Source organism: Magallana gigas, chromosome 1, assembly GCF_963853765.1.
Source record: "Magallana gigas chromosome 1, xbMagGiga1.1, whole genome shotgun sequence".
In the NCBI taxonomy this organism is placed as follows: Eukaryota; Metazoa; Mollusca; class Bivalvia; order Ostreida; family Ostreidae; genus Magallana; species Magallana gigas.
Genome location: NC_088853.1, coordinates 50,437,413 through 50,462,371, shown reverse-complemented (window position 1 = coordinate 50,462,371; position 24,959 = coordinate 50,437,413). Strand labels below are relative to the sequence as shown.

At 31.0% G+C, this 24,959-nt stretch overlaps 1 protein-coding gene and 1 long non-coding RNA gene across 3 annotated transcripts in view; both read right to left on the bottom strand.

Moving 5' to 3' along the window:
* Positions 1–1,888: 1,888 nt before the first annotated feature.
* Positions 1,889–6,447, bottom strand: LOC117687940 (uncharacterized). 2 transcript variants are annotated; one of them, XR_010708811.1, is made up of 6 exons: positions 6,303–6,447; positions 5,058–5,125; positions 3,636–3,839; positions 2,894–3,028; positions 2,341–2,458; positions 1,889–2,231 (listed from the first exon to the last, which is right to left on the bottom strand). It is a non-coding gene; the product is annotated as an uncharacterized lncRNA (long non-coding RNA). The 2 variants fall into 2 exon arrangements; XR_010708814.1 differs by lacking the exon at positions 3,636–3,839.
* An 11,005-nt stretch (positions 6,448–17,452) lies between these two features.
* Positions 17,453–24,959, bottom strand: part of LOC109619509 (adhesion G protein-coupled receptor E3-like) — a 28,994-nt gene continuing 21,487 nt past the window's right edge. The window contains exons 9-26 of the mRNA XM_066069795.1: positions 24,133–24,204; positions 23,364–23,469; positions 23,143–23,280; positions 22,915–22,978; positions 22,582–22,720; positions 22,354–22,406; positions 22,138–22,246; positions 21,944–22,047; positions 21,740–21,842; positions 21,171–21,348; positions 20,463–20,532; positions 20,258–20,324; positions 20,004–20,089; positions 19,555–19,681; positions 19,306–19,347; positions 18,976–19,113; positions 18,598–18,708; positions 17,453–18,447 (exon numbers count right to left, since the gene is read on the bottom strand). Coding sequence (XP_065925867.1) covers positions 18,424–18,447; positions 18,598–18,708; positions 18,976–19,113; positions 19,306–19,347; positions 19,555–19,681; positions 20,004–20,089; positions 20,258–20,324; positions 20,463–20,532; positions 21,171–21,348; positions 21,740–21,842; positions 21,944–22,047; positions 22,138–22,246; positions 22,354–22,406; positions 22,582–22,720; positions 22,915–22,978; positions 23,143–23,280; positions 23,364–23,469; positions 24,133–24,204 — 1,731 coding nt within the window. The 3' untranslated portion in view covers positions 17,453–18,423. The remainder of the gene's footprint in view (positions 18,448–18,597; positions 18,709–18,975; positions 19,114–19,305; positions 19,348–19,554; positions 19,682–20,003; positions 20,090–20,257; positions 20,325–20,462; positions 20,533–21,170; positions 21,349–21,739; positions 21,843–21,943; positions 22,048–22,137; positions 22,247–22,353; positions 22,407–22,581; positions 22,721–22,914; positions 22,979–23,142; positions 23,281–23,363; positions 23,470–24,132; positions 24,205–24,959) is intronic.

The following is a 24,959-nucleotide window of genomic DNA, read 5'->3' as shown; positions in this document are numbered from 1 at the left end:
GTGAAAGGTAATTGTGGATAAAACATTAAAACCTCAATGCATTGCAGTTATCCAATATGGGCTAATGTAAGTATCCCGTATGGAATAAATGCACATTGTGAGAATAGAAAAAAATATAACAACATTTTATGTCAACACATTTTAATGCAAAAAACAGGGTACCACTATAGGAAATAATATGAATGGGAATATTTTAGCGATCATTCAATACTCCATATAGAAAGCCACTAGCCCAACACATTTTGTTCTAGAAAAATGATAAAGGAGTGGCATGTTTAATTACATCCCTTTCTGTTTCTATATCGAGACACGGTTGCCTTCGCAGCGGTAAAAATCGCAAATTCGGATAAACTTCACAAGGCATAATTCGCACATATGGGGATCCGTCGACAGCAAATGTCGTTCTTTTATTTGGTTGCGCGAATTAATTTTCAACAACCGTCGTCAGTGGGGTTTCAAATGTGACTGGGTTCATTATTAAAATTAATCACAGGTTCATATGAAATAAATATGCAAGAAATCAAGATTAAAAGTCTACATTGTATTCTGTTCAACATAATCTACACTTTGACCGCAATCTGGTTACAATGCATTGTTGAATTCGAAGATGATTTAGGGCACAATGTCCATTAAAAAATCTGTATAGAGGTTTTCAAGTATCACTCTGTCACTTTGAAAATAATAAATAAACTACAGCTAATCAAACACGTGACAAACTTTTGCTCATTTTCTGAAAATGATGAAAGGTTGGTAACGCCGACATTGGGGCCCTCAATGGGATATTTTTTATTATGCGTTAAGACACATGTTTAACGATGTCAATTTAAAATACGAAGGCATCAAAAGAACCATTTAATAGATAAAGCACAGGTTGAAACAGATATTTCATACATAGTTTAACTGCTTTGTGATGTTGTGTAAAAGATAATGTGTAATAGATATACCATATATTTCAACTTCTTTTTTTGTATGATGTTGTGTTAAGGATACCATGATTTTGGATTCACGACCCCTAGTAACCTCACTCGACTTCGTTTCGTGAGGTTAAATCAGGGGTCATGAACCAACCATTGTATAATTTACACAACACCACAAACAAAAAAAGTTAAAAATATAAGGTTAATCTATTACAACGTTGTAGCAAAGTGTACCCCCCCCCCCCTTCCACACCACCACCCTGATTAAATTTGAATTATAACAATCTAAAACTATAAATGTTGAGAAAAAATAACATGCAATCAAATTTTTAATGTTTTACTGTTTTCTACACATGAAAGTGGCAATGTGAAAAAATCGGCACCCTAATATCACTACATTTGATTGTACAGAATATGTATCCTTCTATATTGAAAATAATGCCGAAAATCAGATTCATCATATAAAGTTACTCAGGAAAAGATATCGTTACTTTCACTTTGACCTGCGAAACAAACTGCATTATTACTAGTCTAATAATAACTGTCATTTACAAAGTTGTTTACATTTGGTTATTAGAATAAAAGCACCAAATTTAAATAATAGCATCATAAAAGTGGCTTAGAATTATGTGTTATTGAATAAAAAGCAATAAGAAATCAACTTTTTTTATTGCACAAGATCCTAACGTGAAATACAGATACGGCTATGATAAGATGAATAGTCTTTATTTCAAGAACATAACTGAGAAAACAAAATTAAATCATTTTATTTCCTCATGTTATACCAGGAAATTGAAATACTGATACGTATATATACATGTAAAAGTTGGAAATTTTGGGCTTACATGTATAAAGAATTTAAAATGTACTAAATTAGGAAGTAAATGTATCACGTACAATGGAAATACACGTCCTCTTTTTGTTACGAGTCGTGTTTTTTTGTTTTTTTTACAAATTTACAATGCATTAAACATTTTGCAGATTATGTAACGAACGTCTTGTGTATATATGTATGTAATAACATGGCAAAGAACTGAAATGCGATACTACTTCTTTGGGAAATTAGCCATTGACATTTAATTACATCAAATGCACCGATAATTACATATCAGTTAATTAGAAAATGTATTTATTTGCTTATAATAGTTTGCAAAGTATTATAATGAGCTTTGAAAAATGTCTTCTAATTCTTGGTAGCCTGCATTGTATTCCACCACTTCATATTCAGCATTTGTAAATATGAAGTTGTTGTCAGGTAATATTTCTGTTTTCTTAGGTTTAATGTGCCGTTTGTTCATCCAGAATCTGAGGAATCTATAATGATAGACATTTCAAAATGCATAAATAAAAAAATCGCAGTGTTGTCATGTGTTTAATTATATCAAGAGAAAAAACAAAGAAATCATGTGCAAATGCATCTTACCGAACCATTAATCCAATGTTGATTGCAAAAGAGATAACAAACAATGCACCGAAGATGTGCAGAAGATTTTTCATTTGGGAGCATGAGTTGAAGACATCAGATAGATGTTAAGCTTCAGCTGATAATAAATCACAATAAGGTACAACAATACCAACCTATCTAATATCTAACCTATTTCCTTATATGTTTAAAAAAAAGAATACGACATTTAATCGACGTAATTTATCTTTTTTTTTTTTACTTTTGACATCAATTTCTAATCCTTAAAGCAGGATTACTAAAGCCAAGGTTTTATTGTGCTGTTTTTGTTTGTATAATAAATATACAGCAAGCTACAAAACGAATATATCTTTTATAGAAACGGTTTTCGTGCAAATATAAATTTACAGAAATACGATAGCTATGTTAAAATACAAAACGGATGAATATCACTATCCCTTGTACATCAAAATATACCAACGTTATGATGGTACATGTATATTTTTTTTCTTTCTTTACCGAGTGCATACATGTACATCTACTAGGATTGTAACAACCTTAGAGCAATACTTACTGGCTTTACATTGTATACTTTGTAAACATCAGCACACCCAAGACACGTTCCATTCACAATGTCACAGTAGTCTTACCGACAGTTCTGGGGACACGTTAAAGCAGTCTTCTCTTTACAATCTGGGTGGTGGGCAATCTTTTCCAATGAAATTGCAGAGCAAAGTCAAATAAAGTATACGTGCATCTAATTTACAGGTTTAAGCTATGCTTAGATATGCACTTCTTAAGCAAGGTTGTATATATAATGTTAAATTTGTAAATATTGTATCATTAGAAGTCCCTACTAAAATTAATATAATCGAATAATACGTCTATGGATAAAAAAAATTAATCAGAAATATAGGTGAGCCTACATGGAAATGTTACTGTTAAATTTAATTAATTTAACATTTTCAAGGAGGGTGAATTATGCCTTATTATGTATAGACTGTTAAAAAAAGTATTAATGGAAAAGTTCAGAAATAAAAAAAAGAAAAGAGGGTAAAGTTTTATACTCGTGACTCGTGTTCAAATCGGAGACGTTGATAAATATCACAAAGGAGATTGTTGAAAAAAACAATGAACATTGCAGAAAATGGCATACATTTATTAATATATAAATATGAATAAAACATGTACAAAGAATTCACCCAGCCAATATCCCTTGTTTAACCACGATGAAAAAGACCTGTTGCATGACATTATGTATAATGTTTCAAATGTGTTTAAAGTGACTTTTTTCAACGATATATACATGAACATACCATTAGCGTAATATATCCGGATATCATTGATGTTGTAAACACTGTTTAGATTCACCCACCAGGTGTCACTTTTTTCTGTCTTTGAAAATGAGCATTGTTCATCACTGTAGTTTTGATCTGGCTTTATCCCATCTACAGCTTTGTTTGAACCAAAGTTGTAACGGAATAGACGTGGATATTACTCAAATGTTTCTTTATTGAGCGCTAAATTAAGAGATTGAGATTTTATATCCTCCAACATCTAGCTTTGTACTAAATTATCAACTGTTCTTACATGTGTAATGCCTTAGTCATAAATAAGGGTTTAACCAAAAGAAAATATTTTCCTTTCATCAATTTTTTTGCATACTTTGGCCCAGAATTAAGTTGTAACCGAAAATCGATTATAACATACTTTAATATTAGTTTACAATTGTTTGTAGCAAATGTAGCCTTTTAAGAAAAAAAAGCTGATTTAAAGATCGATGGCTGACTTACAAAATTTAACGTCATTTTCAATGCTGCATGCGTTTTTGTTTGCACCATCATCTCTTATGGAATAAAGATATTTGTAATTATATATGATATAATTTGATCGCCATTAATTAGATGAGAAGCAATACATAGGTCCCAATTCTTTCTTTTTTGTAAACAAAGCTGGTGCCTTGCTTTTTAACATATGTGATACGTCTACATCAGTAAACATTTCTTCAAATCTTTATTTGTTTCGTTTGTTAATGGGTTTTTTTTTGTTAATGCACTCTAATTTTCCCGTTATATTTGAAAATAAGGCTCGAGCTTTGTCGAATTTTAACAGGATTAAAAACTATCTATCTGCTTAGACCTACAAGTTTAATCAAAAATTTGTACAAACTCAATTTCTCCCTTTAGATGTTCAAAGACTAACATATAACGTTTATAATTGCACAGCGGTAAATATTATTAAATAGTTTTTTTTTCTATTCAATAAAAGGAAAATACGTCCGATTCAACAGGAGAATTAAAGAAAATACACAATATTTATTTTTATTTAAATGGCGTGGTCATGTGATAGTCAAAGAAGTTGAATTTGGAAAGAAACCAGACTGGACATGTTTCAATAAAACTATACTGACAGTCGTAATTGTCTTTTGAAAACATTTAAACGTTAGGCATTTGGCTAAAATTTGTCAGAAAAAAATGATAGACTATTGATGTATAGTAAATTTTAATGCAATAAATACTTTTCGATTGTCATATTTATTCAAATCTTGGACAGCATAACGAAACACATTAAACCAAAAAAGACGGGCATACATCTTATTAAATTTTCAACCATATGAATGCAACTCCCCCCCGCCCCCCCCCCCCCAAAAAAAGATGGATTACTGATACCCCTTGCCCTAAAATTATTAAAAACAACATATAAAACATTCATACATTGTAAATAGCATGTATACTCACCATAGGCAAAGCTTGATGAAAGACAAAAGTGAAGACAAAATATTGTCTTAACCACATTCTGACGACCGCTGAAAGCAGTAAAAATAATTCAACCAAAGTGTTTAACGTTTTAATACAAGCAAAAATTTGTAAAAATAATCAAATAAAGCTATTGTGGTGTATACTTTAGCATTTCCATTGATCTAACATGAATTTGATTTTAATACAGAACTTTTTGCAATGTAATTTCTGATTTAATCAAATATTGATTTTGGCATTTCACATTTAAGATTGCCCATAATAAACATTGTTGCTTTTTACATTCTTATTATAGCAGAACTTGTTTTATATATACTAAAGTGATTTGTTATAATATCTTAATCTAGACTTAATTATCAAAATGTTTTTTTTTTCATCTTTATATTCCTGATGCATTTCTTAATATTTAAGATGTACAATACATTCACTGTTTGTCAAATTGACTTTTTACGGAGAGGGCACAAATATACAGATTGACTGCCGTCCAATCCTTTTTATGTAATATTTTTACATAATAAAATATTGTTTAAATTAAATATGTAAGTATTATAAAAAAAAAATCGATACAAATTGGAACATAATTTGATGTATTACCTACTATTTCGTGAATACCGAACATATTTTGCCTTTGAACGCAAAATTTACCGTCCGTTATTCAAGAGAACATTTTCAGATTCTTAGATATGATTCTGCTTAGATATGAAAACTCTTGTCAACTGTACTTAAATACAAAAAATTCTTTTGCTCTCAAACACTTAAGTGCACAATTCAAGCAGATAATATCATCTAAGTACTTCCTTCAGGAATTCCTCCTCATCAAATGCATAATACAGAGACTGTCGTGGCTCTTTCATTTTGATTTGTGTCCCAATTGTGTAATTGAAGTATTGTGTGTATTTACCAAACTTAACTATTATTTCATAAAAAAGCACACATCAGCTTAAAGTTACTGATAATGTACTGGTGTGTAAGTTAGAACAGACTGATGGACATTGTAACTTGTAAGGAGTAAATGAAAAAAATCATTATTATTCTTAAGAAAATAGAAAATACCTGACGCGCCGAAAGTTCAGACATAGAAATTACATAAGTAAAGACATTGTTAGAAAATACAAACAATTTAAAAAGAAAGAGAGATAAAAATTAAAATATAAAGAATGAACATGGACATACCAAAAGCAAGACCGTTGATATCATTAGGATAGTCATATAAAAAAACGAACTTACATTTCAATGTTCTTTTGAACTTTTATCATCACACCACTGCATGCGACTGCCGTTATATGAATCCAACAAAGACATTAATAGATTGTTGTCGTTGTGTGATAGCGCAGCGCCGAGAACCAGTGCGCGCCAAAAAAGAAGGAGCTAAACCTACAGATTGATAAAAAAAATTTGGCAGTATCCTAATATGTTTTACGGTGCGACCGTTGGGGCGAGCGCAGCATGTGATCAAATAATGAATTATGATAAAAAATAAAAGTATCAACGTAACGTAAATGAATTTGAATGCAAAAATATATATATATACATGCCTTTTTTTTCTATTAAATTCATCTAAATATAATTTATCTCAGATACAATGTTGTTGAATAATAAAGATTTTAACATAATGTTTATTGCAGTTTATTTCCTCTTTTCTTGCAGCAGACATTTTTCTTAAACTTACATATTAAAAATTGACTTATCATAGAGTCCCCCCCCCCCCGCTTAAAAAAAAATATAATTTACGACGTATAAAAAAATTTGCTGATCATATGAGAAAAACGGTTCTGAACCCCCCCCCCCCTCCCCCTCCCCCGGAGGATGTAATAAAATGAAAATAAAGATACCATTGAGCAGTTAAAGAGCTAAATGCATACTACGCACTCACCATTCCTCACCCGGATTAGAATTTCCCTGATTTTGAGAATTTCTTTTTCATTTTGCTTGTAAATATTTTTTGAATGATGCTGCCGCGCCCCCTTTTAAAAAATGTTCCTGGAAGTTACTGTAAATATACAGTGAATAAAATAAATGCATGTGAGCATTCATCCAAATGAGAGCAAGTTACAACTGTTTCCTATTTAAAAAAAAGAGATGTCCCCATTCGTTAGCTTTGCGAGTTTTTGAGAAGTTTTTGGTATTTATTTTTCAGCAGATTTACACAATAACTATTTAGAGTAATTTCCCCATATTGTGAAGTCGGTCAAGTGTCGTCTGTCTCTTTGAAAAAACTCTGAAGAAAAACTAAGTGAAATATACTGTTTTGTTTACTTAAAAAGCATGATATTCTTGAAATTACACAATTTATCTGTTTCTCAAAAGTTTTACTTTGATTCTCGCGCGAAGGAATCAAGTCTAGTGAGATCGTCCGACATTGATTAATTGCATTGTGGGTCGAAATTTACTGACGCCGAAAAATTCTGTGGGATCAATGTGCAAGAAATCCATTGTGACGTCACTCAAAGGAACGACAACTCTGTTAGTCTTATGTAATGGTTTTATTTACTATGCATGATGTATATAGTCTTTTATCTTGTTCTCGTGAGAGTGTGAAATGGGACACCATATTTACAGGGAATTACTGGTACGATTAAAACAAGGCATTACTGGTCCGATTTACTGACGCCAAAAAAATCCGTTGAATGAATGTGCAACTAGGCCTAGTCCGAATTTTCTATTCACACATGCCTTGCCGGTAGAGCTCGCTTCGCGCCGGCGAGATGCGCTCGCTATAATGCTCTCTTATATGAATGGCTGACATTTTCCTTGAAGTTTGATGAAACTATTTGAGTATTGCACAAGCTTTGGTTAGACCCAAGATATTTTTCACATGCAGGTTGTTGCATTAAATAGCTTTTTGTATGAAAATTTCTCACTTGAAGTTTTTGACAACAATGCATCCAATATATATCTTACAACTAATTCGTCAATTGTACATGTATAATCACAATTAGTAAACAATAAACAAATCGCTGTCGTGGATTTGAAAACAAATATGAAGTCATCTTTTTCATTTCTAAATGAACTCTCTTTTATTTTGTCTTTTTACTCCTCAATACTCTGGTGTTAGTTGTTTCTTAATCACAATGAAATATGAGCTTCACATGTTTCGAGTATCGCATCTTCAATGAAGTGGCAAATAGCCACCAACCACTTAACTACAGAATTCATTAAATCCAGCTAACATCAGCTTAGAACTTTCTTTTTCTGAACGTTTATTATGCGAGAATATACATGTTAGGAACAACGGAGAGAGAAAAATCGAGAGCTAAATTAACTTTTCTAATTAAGGATAATGTCTACTAGCGTGATAATGAAGAGAAGCTTACTTTTCCTGAATGAATTATTAAATGCATGTTATCCTTTTGTGAAAGATATGATTATTTGTCATAATGATATTGGTTCTGGCTTATCAATACATTTACAACAACAACTTAACAATGTACATTTAGTAAATAGCATTATAATTATCAGAGTTTCAATTAACGCTCTGTTTTCCGTTTGGCGTCTGGTATATTTCCTAGATCAATTGAAACAATTGCAACTTTTCAGGCCTATTCGACAAGTGGAAAAATCCTAAAATGTAATACAAGGGCGTAAATGACAATTCAGCTTTTTTCTTAACAAAAATGAATTATAAGAATAGCCAGAAAGAAATGCAATTAATGAATTGACATTCTCGATCACGTGTTCACTATTCTTTAATCGTCCGAATCTTAACAAAACTTATTTTTAGTGTACTTTTGAACGACCCACATACCCCTGGATTGTCACATGAGATTAATGAGTAAATTAGTCAATGAAAAAAAAACGAAGGTTAAGAAAAACTAATTGATTTTTCCAAATAAAATTATCAATGAAAATCAAATGAAAGTTTCATTGAAGCACGTGAATAAAAACATTTGATTTTTTTATTGTTTAGGAGGCACTGATCTCAGAGAGAGAGAGAGAGAGAGAGAGAGAGAGAGAGAGAGAGAGAGAGAGAGGGGGGGTTCTAAATTGTTATAGCTAATAGCTAGTATATTTTTAGATGGGGCTGTAGACTTTTGCTTTAAATTGACTCATCTTAACAATAGAAATGAAATATACTTCATTTTTATAAATTTATTTTACTTTTGATTTTATTGCTATAGTACTAGCTAGAATGCAGACAATAAGAGTTCGCGATTTTTTACCCCTGCAAATGTTGTAATTTAAATTTAGATCACATTATTTTATTAGACCCTTTCAGATTCGCAGTAAAAATAGGAGGGGGAATTTCCCCGTTGTCAAAGTCTATCTCCTAAAATAGAAATTCTAGGTACAGTGTACTTGTAGTCGCATATAAAATAGACGATCATTAATTGTTATTAAATCATATTTATAAGTTTTTATGTCTTTGTTGTGATATCACCACGAATCGATTTTGTAATGCATAGTCCGAGACTATTCATCAACGACTACTTTAATATTTAATCGTACAAAGAATCGCACAATCGTAAAAATAATATAAATAATAAGGAAACATTCATAGAATATTTTAAGATGTCATAGATTATTAGATGCCCGATTATATTGTACCTGGTGATACTCAAAAAATGATACCCTTATCCTGAATTAATCATTATCGTTTTCCATTGGTGGATAACATTATTTCAGTTAATACTTTTGGCAATAAGACAATCTGCTGTTACAATGGCTGCAGCTCTTTAACTCCCGGTCTGAAAACAAAATTTGGATGAAAGACCTAGTAGCTACAGTTCCGTACATGTCAAAAGGTTGCAATTTACGGTGCTAGTTTATATAGATATGCAATATATCTTTCTGTTACATGTACTACAATTACACTTCATGTTTAAGGTTATATGGGACACCTGTCGATTCTAACATGGATAACATTTCATTATAATTGGTAAAATTTAACAAATCTTGAATTTAAAATTTTATAATATTTGACAAAAAATATGCTGAAATTTTTTAGAACATAAAAAAGAACCGGGATTTGAGCTGATGGCTAACAGAGTAGTAGTTTACGCTGTACAGAGCCCATTGTTAACCAATTAGATAGTAAATATTAAAAGAAAACACCTATACAATAATAATGTATTTAATTTTTAATTTCAGTAGGAAGTAGGTCACAATATGGAGGTGTCCCAAACCATCTTAAAGTCCATGTTGTCACCGAACAATCTACAACAGTGTATATTTTGCGCATGTGCAATGAAAAAAAAAACACATTAGAGAGTATCGAGCTCGAAGTTTATTTAAATATGTGTGTATGAATTTCAGTTGTGGTTTTTTTTAGGTAGTTTTAGCTCACTTGATACCAAATGTTCAAAATTGTTCAAACCCCCAAACCCCAAAACAATTACTGGGGCTTACAAAAATATGTTATTTACGTTGTTTTAAAAACAAATATATTTCATAACATGCATGATTGACAATATAAGTCAGGACTAAATTTGTGAGAGCTACCGATATGTACGAAGGCTTTTCGGAAATTATTGAAACATTTACTCTTATTTTCTAGGAAAAATAGATTATACAGAAAGTTGGCCCCGAAACATTTTATTAATGTTAATATTCTCAATGACACTATTTAGTGTCATCCCTGATAAGCAAAATAACTTGCCTTTTTCAGTGTCCCGAGACGACTGTCAAAAAAGAATAATAATATTAACTAGATACGATCTCGTTACGAGTAACGAGTAGGTCTTCCTTGCGATTTCTGTTTAAAATCATACCATGAATAATCGATACAATTTTCAGTTATTTATAATAGAGTTTACAAGTGCATTAGCCCCTAAAAAGGGGGCCAGCCCCTTTTTCTTGATTTCTTTGAAAAGGTCTAAGGAATACTAACAGTTTTTGTTTTTATGCCTATCTAGAATTGTTGATCATTTTTGAGATACAAATGATTGAATATTTTAGGGGCCTGCCCTCTAGATCCTTAATGGGGACGTAAATTCGTGTTTTGATAAGGGGAATCAATTTAAAGCATTAATTCAAACATTTTCTCTTCTACAATGCTTAACAAAATATGTCTCCTTTTCAAGAAATGCGTCAAAGTTTAAGTACTTTGGCCCCTAAAATTCCCTAATTACGTAATAAATGGGCGTGGCAATAATTTTTTGTGATAGATAATGTTACGATCAACAACTTTGCTTCTATAATGCATTACAACATTTTTATCGTTTTTCGGTTATTTGTAATAGAGTTTACAAGTGCCTTGGCCCCTAAAAAAGGGGGCCAGCCCCTTTTTTTTTGATTTTGTTGGAGAAATTTTCATTATCTACTACTTTTGTTATACTTAATTCTTAACAAAATATTAACTGATAAAAAAATACAGATCAAAACGTATAAAAATTTTGAACAATAATTCGTACCCAATTTTCGGGCCCAGGCGAGCTCCAAGAAATGGCGCCACTGGCGTAAAACAACATAATTGTGCACAATTTCAAACTTTAGACTATATATTCTGAAAATTTCATAGTCATATCTCTGATAGTTTCTGAGATCAGCTCTGCACAAAATAGGTCGTAAAAATATACAAAATGGCCGATGAATTGGTACCGGAAGTGACGATAACAAAAATTTTAAAAAAACATATAAAATTCAGATTACATCTCATAATCTGTGAAAAAATGGTTTAAATCGGTCCAATAGTTTTTGAGAAATCGAGTGCAAAAAATTTGGAAAAAAATTAAGAAGAAGAAGAAGAAACAGTACGAAAACAATAAGGTCTTCCGTTGGAAACGGAAGACCTTAATAAAAAAACATCCAAAGATTAAGACGTCATTGTAAAGCGTTTCGTTGCCAGTTTATTATAAACACTTTTCAAACGCAATTCTTTGTCATTTTTTTTATAATCATTTTCAAATGATGTTGAATGGTTATTTAGTTTAATTATACATTGAGCTTTTGTTCAGTGTTTATTTCAATTTGAAACAAAAATCCGCCACTTAGAAGGGGAATATAAATATGATGTCTTTAATCTTTCCGAGCAATTCTATAATATTATATATCATTTCAAAAATACCAAAGTAATATTTAGAAAAGAAACAAAAGGGTTATGGCTTGCATCACTCACTCGATAAGTATGACCATTACTGGCCCAAGTAACCAACTAGCTTTTGGTATTCAGAGAATCAAAAACAACGACAATCTTTCACTTAATTATTAATGGTTCCCTCCCTTGACTTAGTGATTCAATTGTTAGTTAACATAGACTTTCTTCAGACTACATGTTTTTCCATATATAATTAAATATAACCTTATATTCATATTTGTTCCTACATGTATATAAATGTTGCCACAGATGTGTACTCCGTGACCTCTAAGGTTGATTATATGAATACACGTACATTATTTATTTATTAGGTAATTAAAAAGCTTCTACATATGTACTTGATATTACTATAATACCAATATTTCTACTAAATCCTGTTTTTGAAATGAAATAAAAAAGAACCATACCAATCTAAAAGAAAAAAAAATAGAAAATATTCTTTTAATAATAAATATAAAATTATTTTTTTCTGTATCTGTCCATAACAATTGTATTTTAGTCGCTTGATACGTTTAAATTTAAACAGACAATTATGGTAACGAACAGGCAATACTGATTAAAACAAGTAATGTAACTAATTTTGTCATGAAAAATTGAACAGCACACAACACAAACAAACGGACAACATGCAGGAAAATTATGGGTGAGACGAAATTATCAATTATTAAGAGATGTTTTGGCTTTGAGAGCTTTCGGTTTCATGTCGTAGGACTTTTGCAAAATCTTCTTTTACGACAAAGTGGTGTCTTCTTTTGTTGAATAGTCTTGTCATAATAACACCGAGAGTTGATTGGTCAAACCTGTGACAATCCGAAGGAATCCACCTTTTGGTGCAGTTTATATAAACTTCCGCATTCGGAAAGTCCATGCAACCATATTCAAGAGCACAGCCCACCCATGGCCGCATTATATAATTAAGTGTAAAGTATGTGCGGGAGATAATCACCATACCAGCTTGTATTTCAGGATAATTAAACATGCACTGATCCTCCTTAAAACGCTCAAAAAGCCGCTTTTGAGTTCTGACAGCAATTGAACCGGATCCCTCTAAAACCTGAATTCCGAGGCATTTCGCTTTAACAAAATATGGGTCTGTATTTTCTAATCTTACAGAAGTATCCAGCCACATCACAAAATCAAATTCTTGAAGCATCATTTGGATGATGATCGGTTTCCACGTATATCCAAGTACATTTTTCACGTGTTTAGGGAAGGTATTGAATGGGAATGCTCTAACCTTGCAATTGCACATTTGCCGCACCAGTTTTGAATTTTCTTTTGATAACCCTATGTCGTACACAAAAATCATTAACTGTGGGTGCTTTGTTTCTTGATATATTTTAAGACTGTTGATAAGTTGTATGAATTCTTGAAAATGATTATCAGACAGAGCCGTCACAAATATAGGAAGCAATTCTTTGCTCCTTCTTGGTGTTGATAGTTTAATGATTCCCTCTCTGTCTAATTGTAAGCATTTTAACAACTTATTTGAATCATTAAATAAATAGTTGTCTACTTTCTGCATATTTTTCCTTAACACTTTTTCAAAGTTTTTGTCAGAACCTTTGCATTCTTTTAAATCTTTAATGTTTTCATTGTTTTGTTCCTCATCATAATACATAAGATTAACATTCTCACATTGATCTGGCGTGTCATCTCTCTGATTCAGCACGATAAATAAAGAATTGTTGTTCATGGGTTCTCGAAAGAGAGAATATGCGACGCCAAGTATGTACACACCAACGCATACAGCTAAGAAAGAGGTAATAGTAAGCAGCTTTGGTTTAAAGGGGATTCTTTTCATGTTGCAATCTAAAAAAACAAAAACAAATTACAATCTAAATATTTTTGGTTTCATCTTTGCTGCCTTTTTAGAAAACTTATATTTTTAAAATCTTTAGCGCAATATTTATTCTTTAATTATACTTCTTTCTTGTTTATTTTGGCTCTAAAAATTATATGAAGGTATGTTTACGGGAGAACAGCTTGATATTCGAAACTGTTAAAAGCCCCAAAATTATCACATTTTAAGATTATGTTTATCAAAAGTTTAGAATGTCCAAAAAAAATTGTTTTTTCCCAAATCAATGCCAATGTTATAATAAATATCGACATGTTATCCATTCATGTTTTTTCTTTGAGTAAGATTTGATTTGTCACCACCGTTAATGATCCAATGCCACTTAATGCCATGAATATAATTAGTGTTGCGTTTGCAACGCCTACTACTATAAATCATTGCTATTACTGTTGCCATCTCAAACCGCTGATACTATATCGCCTTTTAATGATATATTTGTATCATTAGGCGACACAAATGCACAGCAACCCTTACGTTTGATGAAACCTGCACATATATACACAACCCCTAATACTACAAACTCTTTTTTTTTTATTAAGCGTTTGTTCCAATTTGTTACTGATACAAAGACAAACAATTGAACGCAAGTCTTTTATGAAATAAAGCCACTTCATTTCGCACAAAGTTGTTTTTTTTAACACCTTGTAATAATTGTTTTTTTGTACGTGATTAGGATTTACAAATAACCTCTATTGTACATGTTACATTAATCTACAAAAAAGTGAAATATGTTGTACGTCAGTCTACATAAACATCGTAAAACCATCGTTACCTGCTGTTTGAAGTAATGGTTGTTTTCTGCTCCCTCAGGTTTTTCCAATTGAAATATAATAAAATGTATATAAGTCACGGGGAATGAAAATCACTTTGCTGTAAGCGTCAATTCATTATCAACGTGTTCGCTATAACCAAGCTTTACTGTATTATTATTATTTTTTTCAAAAGTCACAAAAGATTTCAGACATTCCTGTTTTGCTTCATGTGCACAAAGATTAGTCGCGTTTAGCAGTGGTTTGCAGACAATATGAAACTGACAAATGCATTAATTGTTCGAAGCTAAACACTTTCATAACTCTTTCAACGAAAAAAAAACTTCCTGAAAGCTTAATTCATTTCTATATACATGTACGAGAACAAAGAAAAAACCCCAAAAAAAAACAAAAACGGAGTAATGAATAACTAGCAATTGAATTTCAAACAGCGGGAATGAATCTACTTCCCTGAAACAATTACGTATGTGTTTTGCCCCAAATGTCTAAAGGATAATTAAAGTTCGTGCGAATTAATGTTATTCTACTTAAAACAGGCAGGAGTGAGGACATTGACTAACACATTACACGTTCAATAAATGATAATAATTCAAATCAACAGCTGTTAGCCACTAACATAATTTTGACGGATAATTAATTTAAATTATATATAATTCGCAAACAATAACAAACAGCTGTTTTCTAAGGATATGCGCAATAAGGCATTTTTTTCTCTTCATTTACATGTATCAATATCAAAGGGTATCTTCAATGGCTGTCATTTTTTTTATATGACGGAGATCTGTGTAGAAAACATCATCCTGGAAATTTTACTGCGATCCCATAAGTACTTTTCATGATACGTGGAGAAAACCCAATGTCATACCTGAACGATTTTTGAATGAAGCCGATTTGGTACGAAATGAAATCTGACGTAACGAGATTAACGCCACTGTAAGAAAAAACAAGAAAATCGTAGGGAACAGTTTATTTTCGTGCATAGAAGTGTAAATCCGACTGTTGCCCATCCACTGCATTGCTTGAAGTTGCGTTGGAATTGTAGTGACCTGAAAATTGATATGTTGGTACACTAATCGCTTAATTAACTAAAGTAAAAAAAAAAGAAATTGATATCTTTTTTGTTAAGTTCCTGTAAGTCTTGAAAAAATCATGCAGATTTGTATAGTATTATTTCTAATTCTCAGTTGTTTCACTTATTTACATAATGCCCCAAATATGGAAGAAAAAAAAAACGTTTAGTTATCTTCATCCATCAACTTTTTACCTTCGCACGTTTTGCACCCCCACCCCAATGTTTACTAATCGGGATGACCGATGGATATATTGGTAGCAACGTTACTATTGACAAACGACACAGACGACACTGATAGCGTCACGAACGATCACGTGCAGGAAAGATATTTCCATCGCGAATAAGTGTCTATAATATGCGAAATTGTTAGGCTTTTAAACAAAGTTACAAACTTTCCTGTCTGAAAAAAATGGCACTGCTTCACCTTATGATATATTCTTGTAAAAAAACCCAGTAATAACTGTTATAGTTTTGAAAATAGAAAACGCAATGAATCATTTGATAGGGTTGTGTTTTTTGCGTTTGCTTTTTTCTCAAGACTTTTGTTCTAAGACTTGTTTCAAGTATATCATCATTCATTTGACAGGTTTTGAAAAATAAGTCTTGTTTCACACCCAACAATCAATGCATGCATTACAAAACAAAGTTGAACTGACTCTAACTGATTGCAGTTGATCTCTCCATTAAAATGCGATGTAAACATGGACTTTTCGCTATTACTTACATATATTTACTTTACTCATATAGTATAGACAATGTGATATTCTAAATTTGAACTACATTTCATCTTTGCAATTAATTCACCGTTGTGTTCCGTATTTCACCTAATATTCATTTAAACAATAGAATACTATCTATGCTGATACATCCCTGCTTGAAGATAGTGAAGAAATAAATCAATGAACGATACAATCATATTGATCAAAGCTATTTGTAAATAAGTTGATCTTTTGTAAGCTAATTATTGCCTTTGAAACCAGTTTTTAGGTGTTCTAGAGGTATGCGTACATTCATACGCACACAGGTGCTTTGAGTCCAGTAAAAACTGGAGCATGTATATTTTTAAGATTAGTTTTGTTTCATAATGAATTTCACTCAATTTTCTTATGAAATAGAGTACAAAATAGCAAGCTATGGTGGATAGAATATTTGATAAAATTTCAAACCTTAATATAGCTGTTGTTTCTGAAATAAATGTCTTGGCCTTTTTGTTTGCCATAAGCATGTTAATAAGAATTTATCCTGTTAATTTCCATAACAAACTTTTAAACATTGATGGAAGGCCCTTTTTGCCATTGATTCGTATTCGAGCATTTTGAAACTACAAAAATTGGTAGGTTTACATAATTAATTTGTTTTTATTTTTTTTAAATAAATGCCTAGAAAAAAAAACATGTTTTTTAATAACTCGTGCAGAGTTAATGAGCAATTAGATAAGGTTTAAATTGTATGGATAACCTTAATAACAAAAAAGTGACTGTGGAAAATAGAAAGAAGAAGAAGAAGAAGAAGAAGAAGAAGAAGAAACATAAACAAGAGTTCTTTAACCTGAAAGGTGGAAAGATCTAAATATCCTATCGTATATAGATATATAATAGAAATAATACAAAAGAATAAAAAAGAACACAAAAATATGGTTGTGTAAAATAGTTTTATTTACAATCAAATAAAAAAAGAATTTACAGTCCGGGAATACATGTTTATGGTATCAGTCGTGGGTATATATTTTAAAAGTGCAAATGAATCATTGTTAATCCTAAACAATGAATATAATAACCGTTTTGCAAACATGTACTCAAATTAGTTGCTTATGGATTGTTTAAAAAAAATTAAATGGCAGATATAGTGCATGTAAAAGTTAGCATTAATAGAGCAGACACAACATTATAACTTGTTTTTAAAATTTTATCTTATGTTACAATGTAACTAAAAATCTATTGTGAAAATGGAACTAAATTCCTAATATGCTTTCTATATGACTATATAAAAGATCTCATACCGAACGATTTATACTAAGATAAGTAATACACTGTAAGAAATCTATCGTAGAAATACATTTAAACCATCCCTATTGCATAGAACATAAATTAATTTCTTATACTTTGATGTTGAATACTGATTGGTCAAGACGCAGTTGATAATCCGTTCTATTACCCTTAGCGTTAGCAACAGACCTGGCAACGAATATCACAACGAATTGTTACATGCGCGTAAATTATGTGCGTATGATTCGACGTAGAATTCACGTCATTTCTACATAAAAGCAACTAAGTTTTCTTAAAAAATAAGACATTCGACATAATAAAATAGAAAGTGCTTGTTTGGAAGGGTAACAGTTGGATTTGACATCCCTCAGAAACCAGGGTAATTCATTTCAAAACTCAGGGTAATTTGACATCCCTCGTAAACCAGGGTAAAACCAGGGGAAACCAGGTTTTCTCAGGGTATCGATTTCAACTGTTACCTTTCCAAACAGGCACTATATATATAGTGTTACATCCTAGTAACAGGTAAAGCAAATGTGTACATTAAACATTTTACAGCTAACTTATGTTAAAAAAGTTGTCCCCTTCGGTCTGCGACATTTCTCTTTTCGTTCACAAATTAGAAGTTTAATCAGAATTTGTTTCATTTCTCTGTTAATAAAGATATGAAGATTCAAAATATTATGTATCAATGTATAAATTAATCGTGAGATTTTAAGTGCCTTCACATTTTTAATTAATCATTTATCTTATTTTTTTTGGCAAAAAATCTGAACTTGAATGTTGACGTTTAAGGCTTACTTTTTCATGAGAAACACTTTGTGGACAATTTGTACACATTGTTTTTTCTGACATTGATAACTCAGACTTCTTCTCTTTGGTTTGCCGAAATCTTTTAGGCAAACTCTTTTTCTAAAAAGAAAAAAATATAATTTTTTCTAGTAGTTACAACCGAATTGATCCTCTAAAAGTTCGAAGATTTATTTAAGATCAAAGATCAAAGAATTGCAAAGCTAGCTTTTAACTTACTCTAAGCATGATATCATTTGCGATTACAAATTTATTGAAGAAATTCTTTATAACGTCGTTTTTTCATCTAATAAAAAATATAGATACTATTGATATTTAATAATTGATTTCAATAAGATAATCATGTGTAAAAAAGCATTCTTCCCTCACCTTGCGTTTCATCAATGGTTCATTTGATTTAGATGTCGACGGGCTTCGTGTACCTAGAGAAGTTTCTTTTGTCCTTTGCTCAGCTAAACTGAATATTGTACTCAAACTCGGGTATCTATTCCCTATGCCTTGCCTCACCTGACAAGAAATTGCAAATATAATATATGCTCTAAGATATTTTCATGAAATCTCCATAGATGTTTTTCTGTGAAATAAAACAACACAAGGATCATATCCTAATCAAGATTTAGATTTTTAAAAATAATAATAAGTCATTTTTACAAATGTACAGGTACATGATATAATTTATTACAAATTTTAAAAGCTGACCTTTTTGTCCAACAAAACTTGTGAAAGAAAAATGAAGAACCCCTGAAAAATAAATATATATTATAAAAATGGCAATGTGTAAGTAAAAAACATGATTCTGATTTTAAAACAACAAATCAAATGAAACGTAAGAAAAGAGAAAAAAATAAAACTTCTTTTTTTCTTAGAAAACTACCGTAAACACTTCTGCAAATTAAACAAAAGTTAAAAACACCCAAACACGAAAGAAACCTAATAAAGATATCAAACCTGGAATGAATTTGCAATGACAAACAAATACTGAAACACAACTGCATTTTCGTTAACTGCCAGGATTCCAAACAGCCAAGTCACCCCTAGAACTGGCAGAAGTGTTCCAAGGGACCGCAGACCGGATCTAGTAATTATTGAAAATATTTTTTTTTATCAGAACGTTTTACAAATATAACATGTACGATTCAATGTTTTGTTATGCATGTATGTTAGTGGGTTTGTGGCTAAGAAGAAAACACACTATGTGAAAGTATTTGGTATGTTTTGTGGATACATGCAATATGTTTGTGAAAACTAGTATTATTTTATTATGTTAAACTTTATGTTTGCTATTCGATTGTCGGATTATGCTGGGGCATATGTACTAATAAAACAAGGTGTTTTTTTTCTACACTGCTAGTAAACCAACTTATATGAATATCAAGATTCTTCTTGGTTTGACTCACGACGCTTTCCTCTGCAGTGAAGACCTTGCCACTATGCTCGAAGCAAACAACACCCTCAAAAGGGAAACAATTATAAGAATGTTGATCTGAAAAAAACCACAATTATTTTTTATAGAGAAACAACATTGAGTTTCAAATCTATGAAAAACATTTAAATTAGGTGCCCTGAAAAATCTCCAATTTTCTTTACGCTTTTGAAGAATTTGATGTGCAAGGAAAAACTGAACAGTAGAATTTGTACCTCAAGAACTTACCAAACTAATCAGACAAACTAGAATGATAAACAAATAGAGAGAGCCACTTTCGATGGACAACCAGCAGCTAAAAGGTTAAAAAAAATATTTCTTTACCGACTGGAGTCAGTGGTAAACATATTTATGGCAATAAATTCTGTATGTATGTAAAAGTAGATACATTCTTTAGTTCTTGCAAAGATAATACTATGTAAAATACGCATACTACGACTTTAGGTGGTATACTTTACCCCAAAATGCTCCAAGATTTGTTCCAGTAATAATGACCGGTACACCTGCAAAATAACCGCTATGAGAATGAAACAATATCATCCTTAGTTTTTTAATACTTACATCTAATTCCATATTGGTATTCTACGCAACTACCCGATCCTTTTTTTGACCAATGTATACCGTGTTGAAAGGGCAATTTAAATCGCTTTAACCCCCACCTCCTTCAAATTGCGTGAAATGAATTGAAGTAATCCCAACAATATTATGTATGAAGCTGAAGAAAATAATTAAGCAAGTGCTTTTAAAAATACATAAACATGCATCCATTTAACTTGTATATGGATACATGAACTTGTAATGATTCCATAGAAATTGTATTAGAATTATCCAGCTGTTTATAATATTTTGTTTATGTGAATGCATATGTAGTCTGAAGATATAATTCAAATGAGGGTTTATTTTTGTGATGATAGTTTATCCCACCAACCCCCCCCAAAAAATTAAAATTTCATCGCATTATGATACCAAAAAAAAAAAAAAAAAAAAAAAAAAAATCGGTCACTTAAACGAATGTTTGAAAAGTCTATACGACTTTTTAAAATTTTAAAATTATTTAAATAAAACAAAAGGAAATATCTTACGATGAAAATATATCTAAAAGGTTAAATCCAACTCGTGAAAGGTTCATTCAAATACATACCCCAGATTCCACCCAGAAACCAACGAACCCTTGATTTAGACTTGAAGTTGTTTGCAACATACAGGGCATAGTAAGTCACTGTAATACTCATGAAGTAATATACACCTAATCCAAGCATACTGAAGAAGGTCACTAAGAAAAGGTAGTGGATAATGGCCGTTATCGCGACGCAAGCAACCTGGAATATAAAAATAATTAAACGCCGGTAATTATATATATACTCAGTGTCGGTACATGTATACAGATTATTATTTTACAAATATCAATCCAATAATTTTCAATATATAATTTAGGTACAATATTACATGATTGTTTAATGCATTATGAATTTTTGTGGACTATTTTCTTTCTTTATAGAATCTACGTACATGTATACATTAAATGCTTAAGAATTATATATTCACACATCGGTGACCAGATACCATGAGTGTTTTACGTAATACATTGTATATTTTATTAATTTATTTTGAATGTTTTTTGGCAAGATTTACGTTTGTATTTTAATTATCAAGTTATATATGTACACACAAAAACCTATCACTTATCAGGAGGTAGAAATCGATTTTTACCTCATTCGATGTCTGTTCCACTGACGATATAAATATTGTATACGACAGTATTAACGATCCACAGATATTCAGCATCATGACGTTTTTGTCACTCCTGATAAATCTGAAATTTACATACAATTAGATGATTTTGAATTTCTGTAGTACATGTATACTCGTTGGAGTTATATTTGTGCATGAATGATACAAATTAGTCTTACATACCTCCATGTCAGGACGTAAATCAAAGAAGTAAGAAACGTAAAAGCTATGGAGAGAGCTACGCCAACAAGTGACATCGTTTTTAAGAATGGACTTTCTTCTGATACCTGAAATGTAGTCGAGATAGCTTGGAATATCAACAGCAAATTTCATTTTTAATTTCTTTGACTCTATTTGTATAAAAAAGGGGCATATACCTGAGTGTATGGTCTCATTAAAATAGCAAAGTTTGTGAGATGGTTGCAATGACAAACAGTTCTCCGACGATTTGTTTGTTTCACAATGCATCCTTCCTCTGACCATTTACTAAATAAAAAAATGAATTAGAAATAAACCCACTTATTGCTGTAACTTTTGTATAAAAAAACTTTAATTTTAAAATCAGAGAAAACAATTTGTTCACAATAACATACTTTATATTGAAATCCCAGGAGACACATACAGCGCGCATTTCCGTAGACGTATTCTAAATAAACAATGAACGATACAAATAATATAAAAAACAGCTTAAATAAACCAATTGAATTAACCTAGGTTAATTGCACTTTACACGTCGGCAATAATAGGAAACTTTTAAGTTAATTTTACATAATAACTTTATGTCAACTGTAAACTAAAATCACATATTTCTGACATCTTACTTTTACAGTGTGTCCAAACTTTAGATTGAGAGGTGGATTTAACACTCCTAAGTCTTCCTGTGTCGTGATGGACAATATTGGGGAATTGACAAAGGATCTTTGCTTAGACTTTTCCCCCTGTTTGCCTTTCAACCCTTTACTGGTTGGTTTAATTGAGTTTCCAAAAAGATATGAGTAAGATATATTAAGTTTAGTATCGAAGCAAATTAAAAAAAAATCATACATTATGATAATATCAAATCAGATGTTTGAGTATTTGTCAGATTAACACAGATTAAGCTAGATGTAAATAAAGATTTAAACGAAAACTGAAAACTTGTTTTAACAGTTTACCTGTTAGAATCAGATCCCAGAATGTCTGAGATTGTTCTATATAGGACAGCAACATAGTTGATCGCTTGTGGAAACATTAAAAAAAAAAATAAAAAACATTGAAAGATTGGTTGATATACTCTTCCAGTATCAATAATTGTTATTAAATCTTGAATTAAATCGTGTTTTTACATAATTGTCTTTAACAATAAATGCATATAACGAACAAAAAATAGTTATTTTTCTTACCTTTTGTAGCGTTTGATGCTTGTTTTGGTAATTTTAGAAAGGTAGAAAGTTCTTCGGAGTTTAGAGAAACGCTGTTTGATTGTTCATCCGGAAAACGTATTCCCGTTTCATCGATATTTGCCCGGTTGATAACAAGCTCTTTAAAAAAAACATCAATTTATACAGTGTTTTTTCTTCTACATGTATTGGCAATTCTTAACGATAAGGAAATGGCTTTTTACCAAAATTAGATCCGTTAAATTTAGTCGTTGTAATATTGTCGTTTTGGAGTGTAATCTTGCTGAAACGGTCCATATTTTTTAAGAGAAAGCTGGGGTCTTTTTCTGTCTAAAAGTAACAAACTTTGTAAAATACTAATTGATATTAGTGAGCAAATAAACCACAATGAAGCGTTATACTTTTCTGCTAGATGCATGCCATGTTTTTTTTTTAACTTTTATTTCCTTACCTAATTTATTGAACTTTTCTTACATTATGTGTTAAAATTAAAGTTTCAGATAAATTTATCACTTGTCAATTTTTTTTCAATTTGAGTTTTGGATTGTTTGTAAAATGAATATTGTACGCTTTAGAGATGTTTGGACTCTGTAACAAAAGAACAATCCCAAATACTTGACACAAAATACTTATTTACATTGAATATTATGTTTTTGTTTGTTTAAACGAAAGCGTATTCGAACTCCTGTTAAAATTCTTTGTAGCATCTCACTCTGAAAATCAGTAAGTGTTGTACAATGACCTGGAACAAGTGTTGACCATGCACAGATGATCGAAATATTAAGCTGGTTAATATAATAAATCTTTCAGGTTTGACATTAAACGATGGATTGATTGTGCTCCAGGCCACAAGTATGCTCTTGTAAGTAATGAAAACGTTTAACTTTGTCATATTTAGTTAATAAATACACAAATACAAGAACTTCATTAAAATTTTTATACCAAATGATTTGATTTTAATTTATATTACAATATTGTATAATGTAAATTTACCTCTTTGCTTACAGTAGTCCAAGAGTTTGAGTTATTGGGCGATAAAATGTTATCAATAACAGCGTAAAATACCTGAAATTAATTAAAACATATAAAATATCGTTACTGTTAAATTTATAAGGAAATTGACATTGTGAACGGTATTCTTTGTGTACATTGTAAGCTGTACATTGCGACATCCTAAAAGACACACTAATTATTCCAACACCGTGAAATATCTATTCTTTTTTTTTTTTATGTCTGTGCAATATTCAAGTATACGCTAATAAAGATAACATGAACATTATACATCAACAAAATAAGACAATGGACGTTAAGTGCAAATTGCGGTAAACATAAAATGATCTTTCACCTAAAATCAGAGAACTGAAATAAGAGAGCCATATGCAAATATTTGTGTCATAACTAGTTTGCTGTTGATAATTTTAGTTACATATTTTACAAACACAGGACTTACTGAAACAGTTTATGAGTAAACGCTTCTGATGACACATGTTAATCGGACTATTTAGGCAAGATTTACATAGTGCTTTGAACATATTCCATTGAATAAATCAAAAGGAGAAGGACGGAACAATGAATTGCCATTGAATATAAAATAAGCAAACGAAATTTACTTTGAACGTGTTAGTTACAAATTTATTCTACTGTTCTAAGTTTTGCTGCAGGCATAGAAAACAGGTACACGTACGTTTTAAAATCATATCCCTTTAACAAAGAAAATAATCAGTACTTTTGAGTGAAAAGGGTCAAAACAATTATTCAGGATTGATAACGAGGGAAACATTTTCGCCGACTTTTCACAATTTTCTAGCCCAACACTTTTA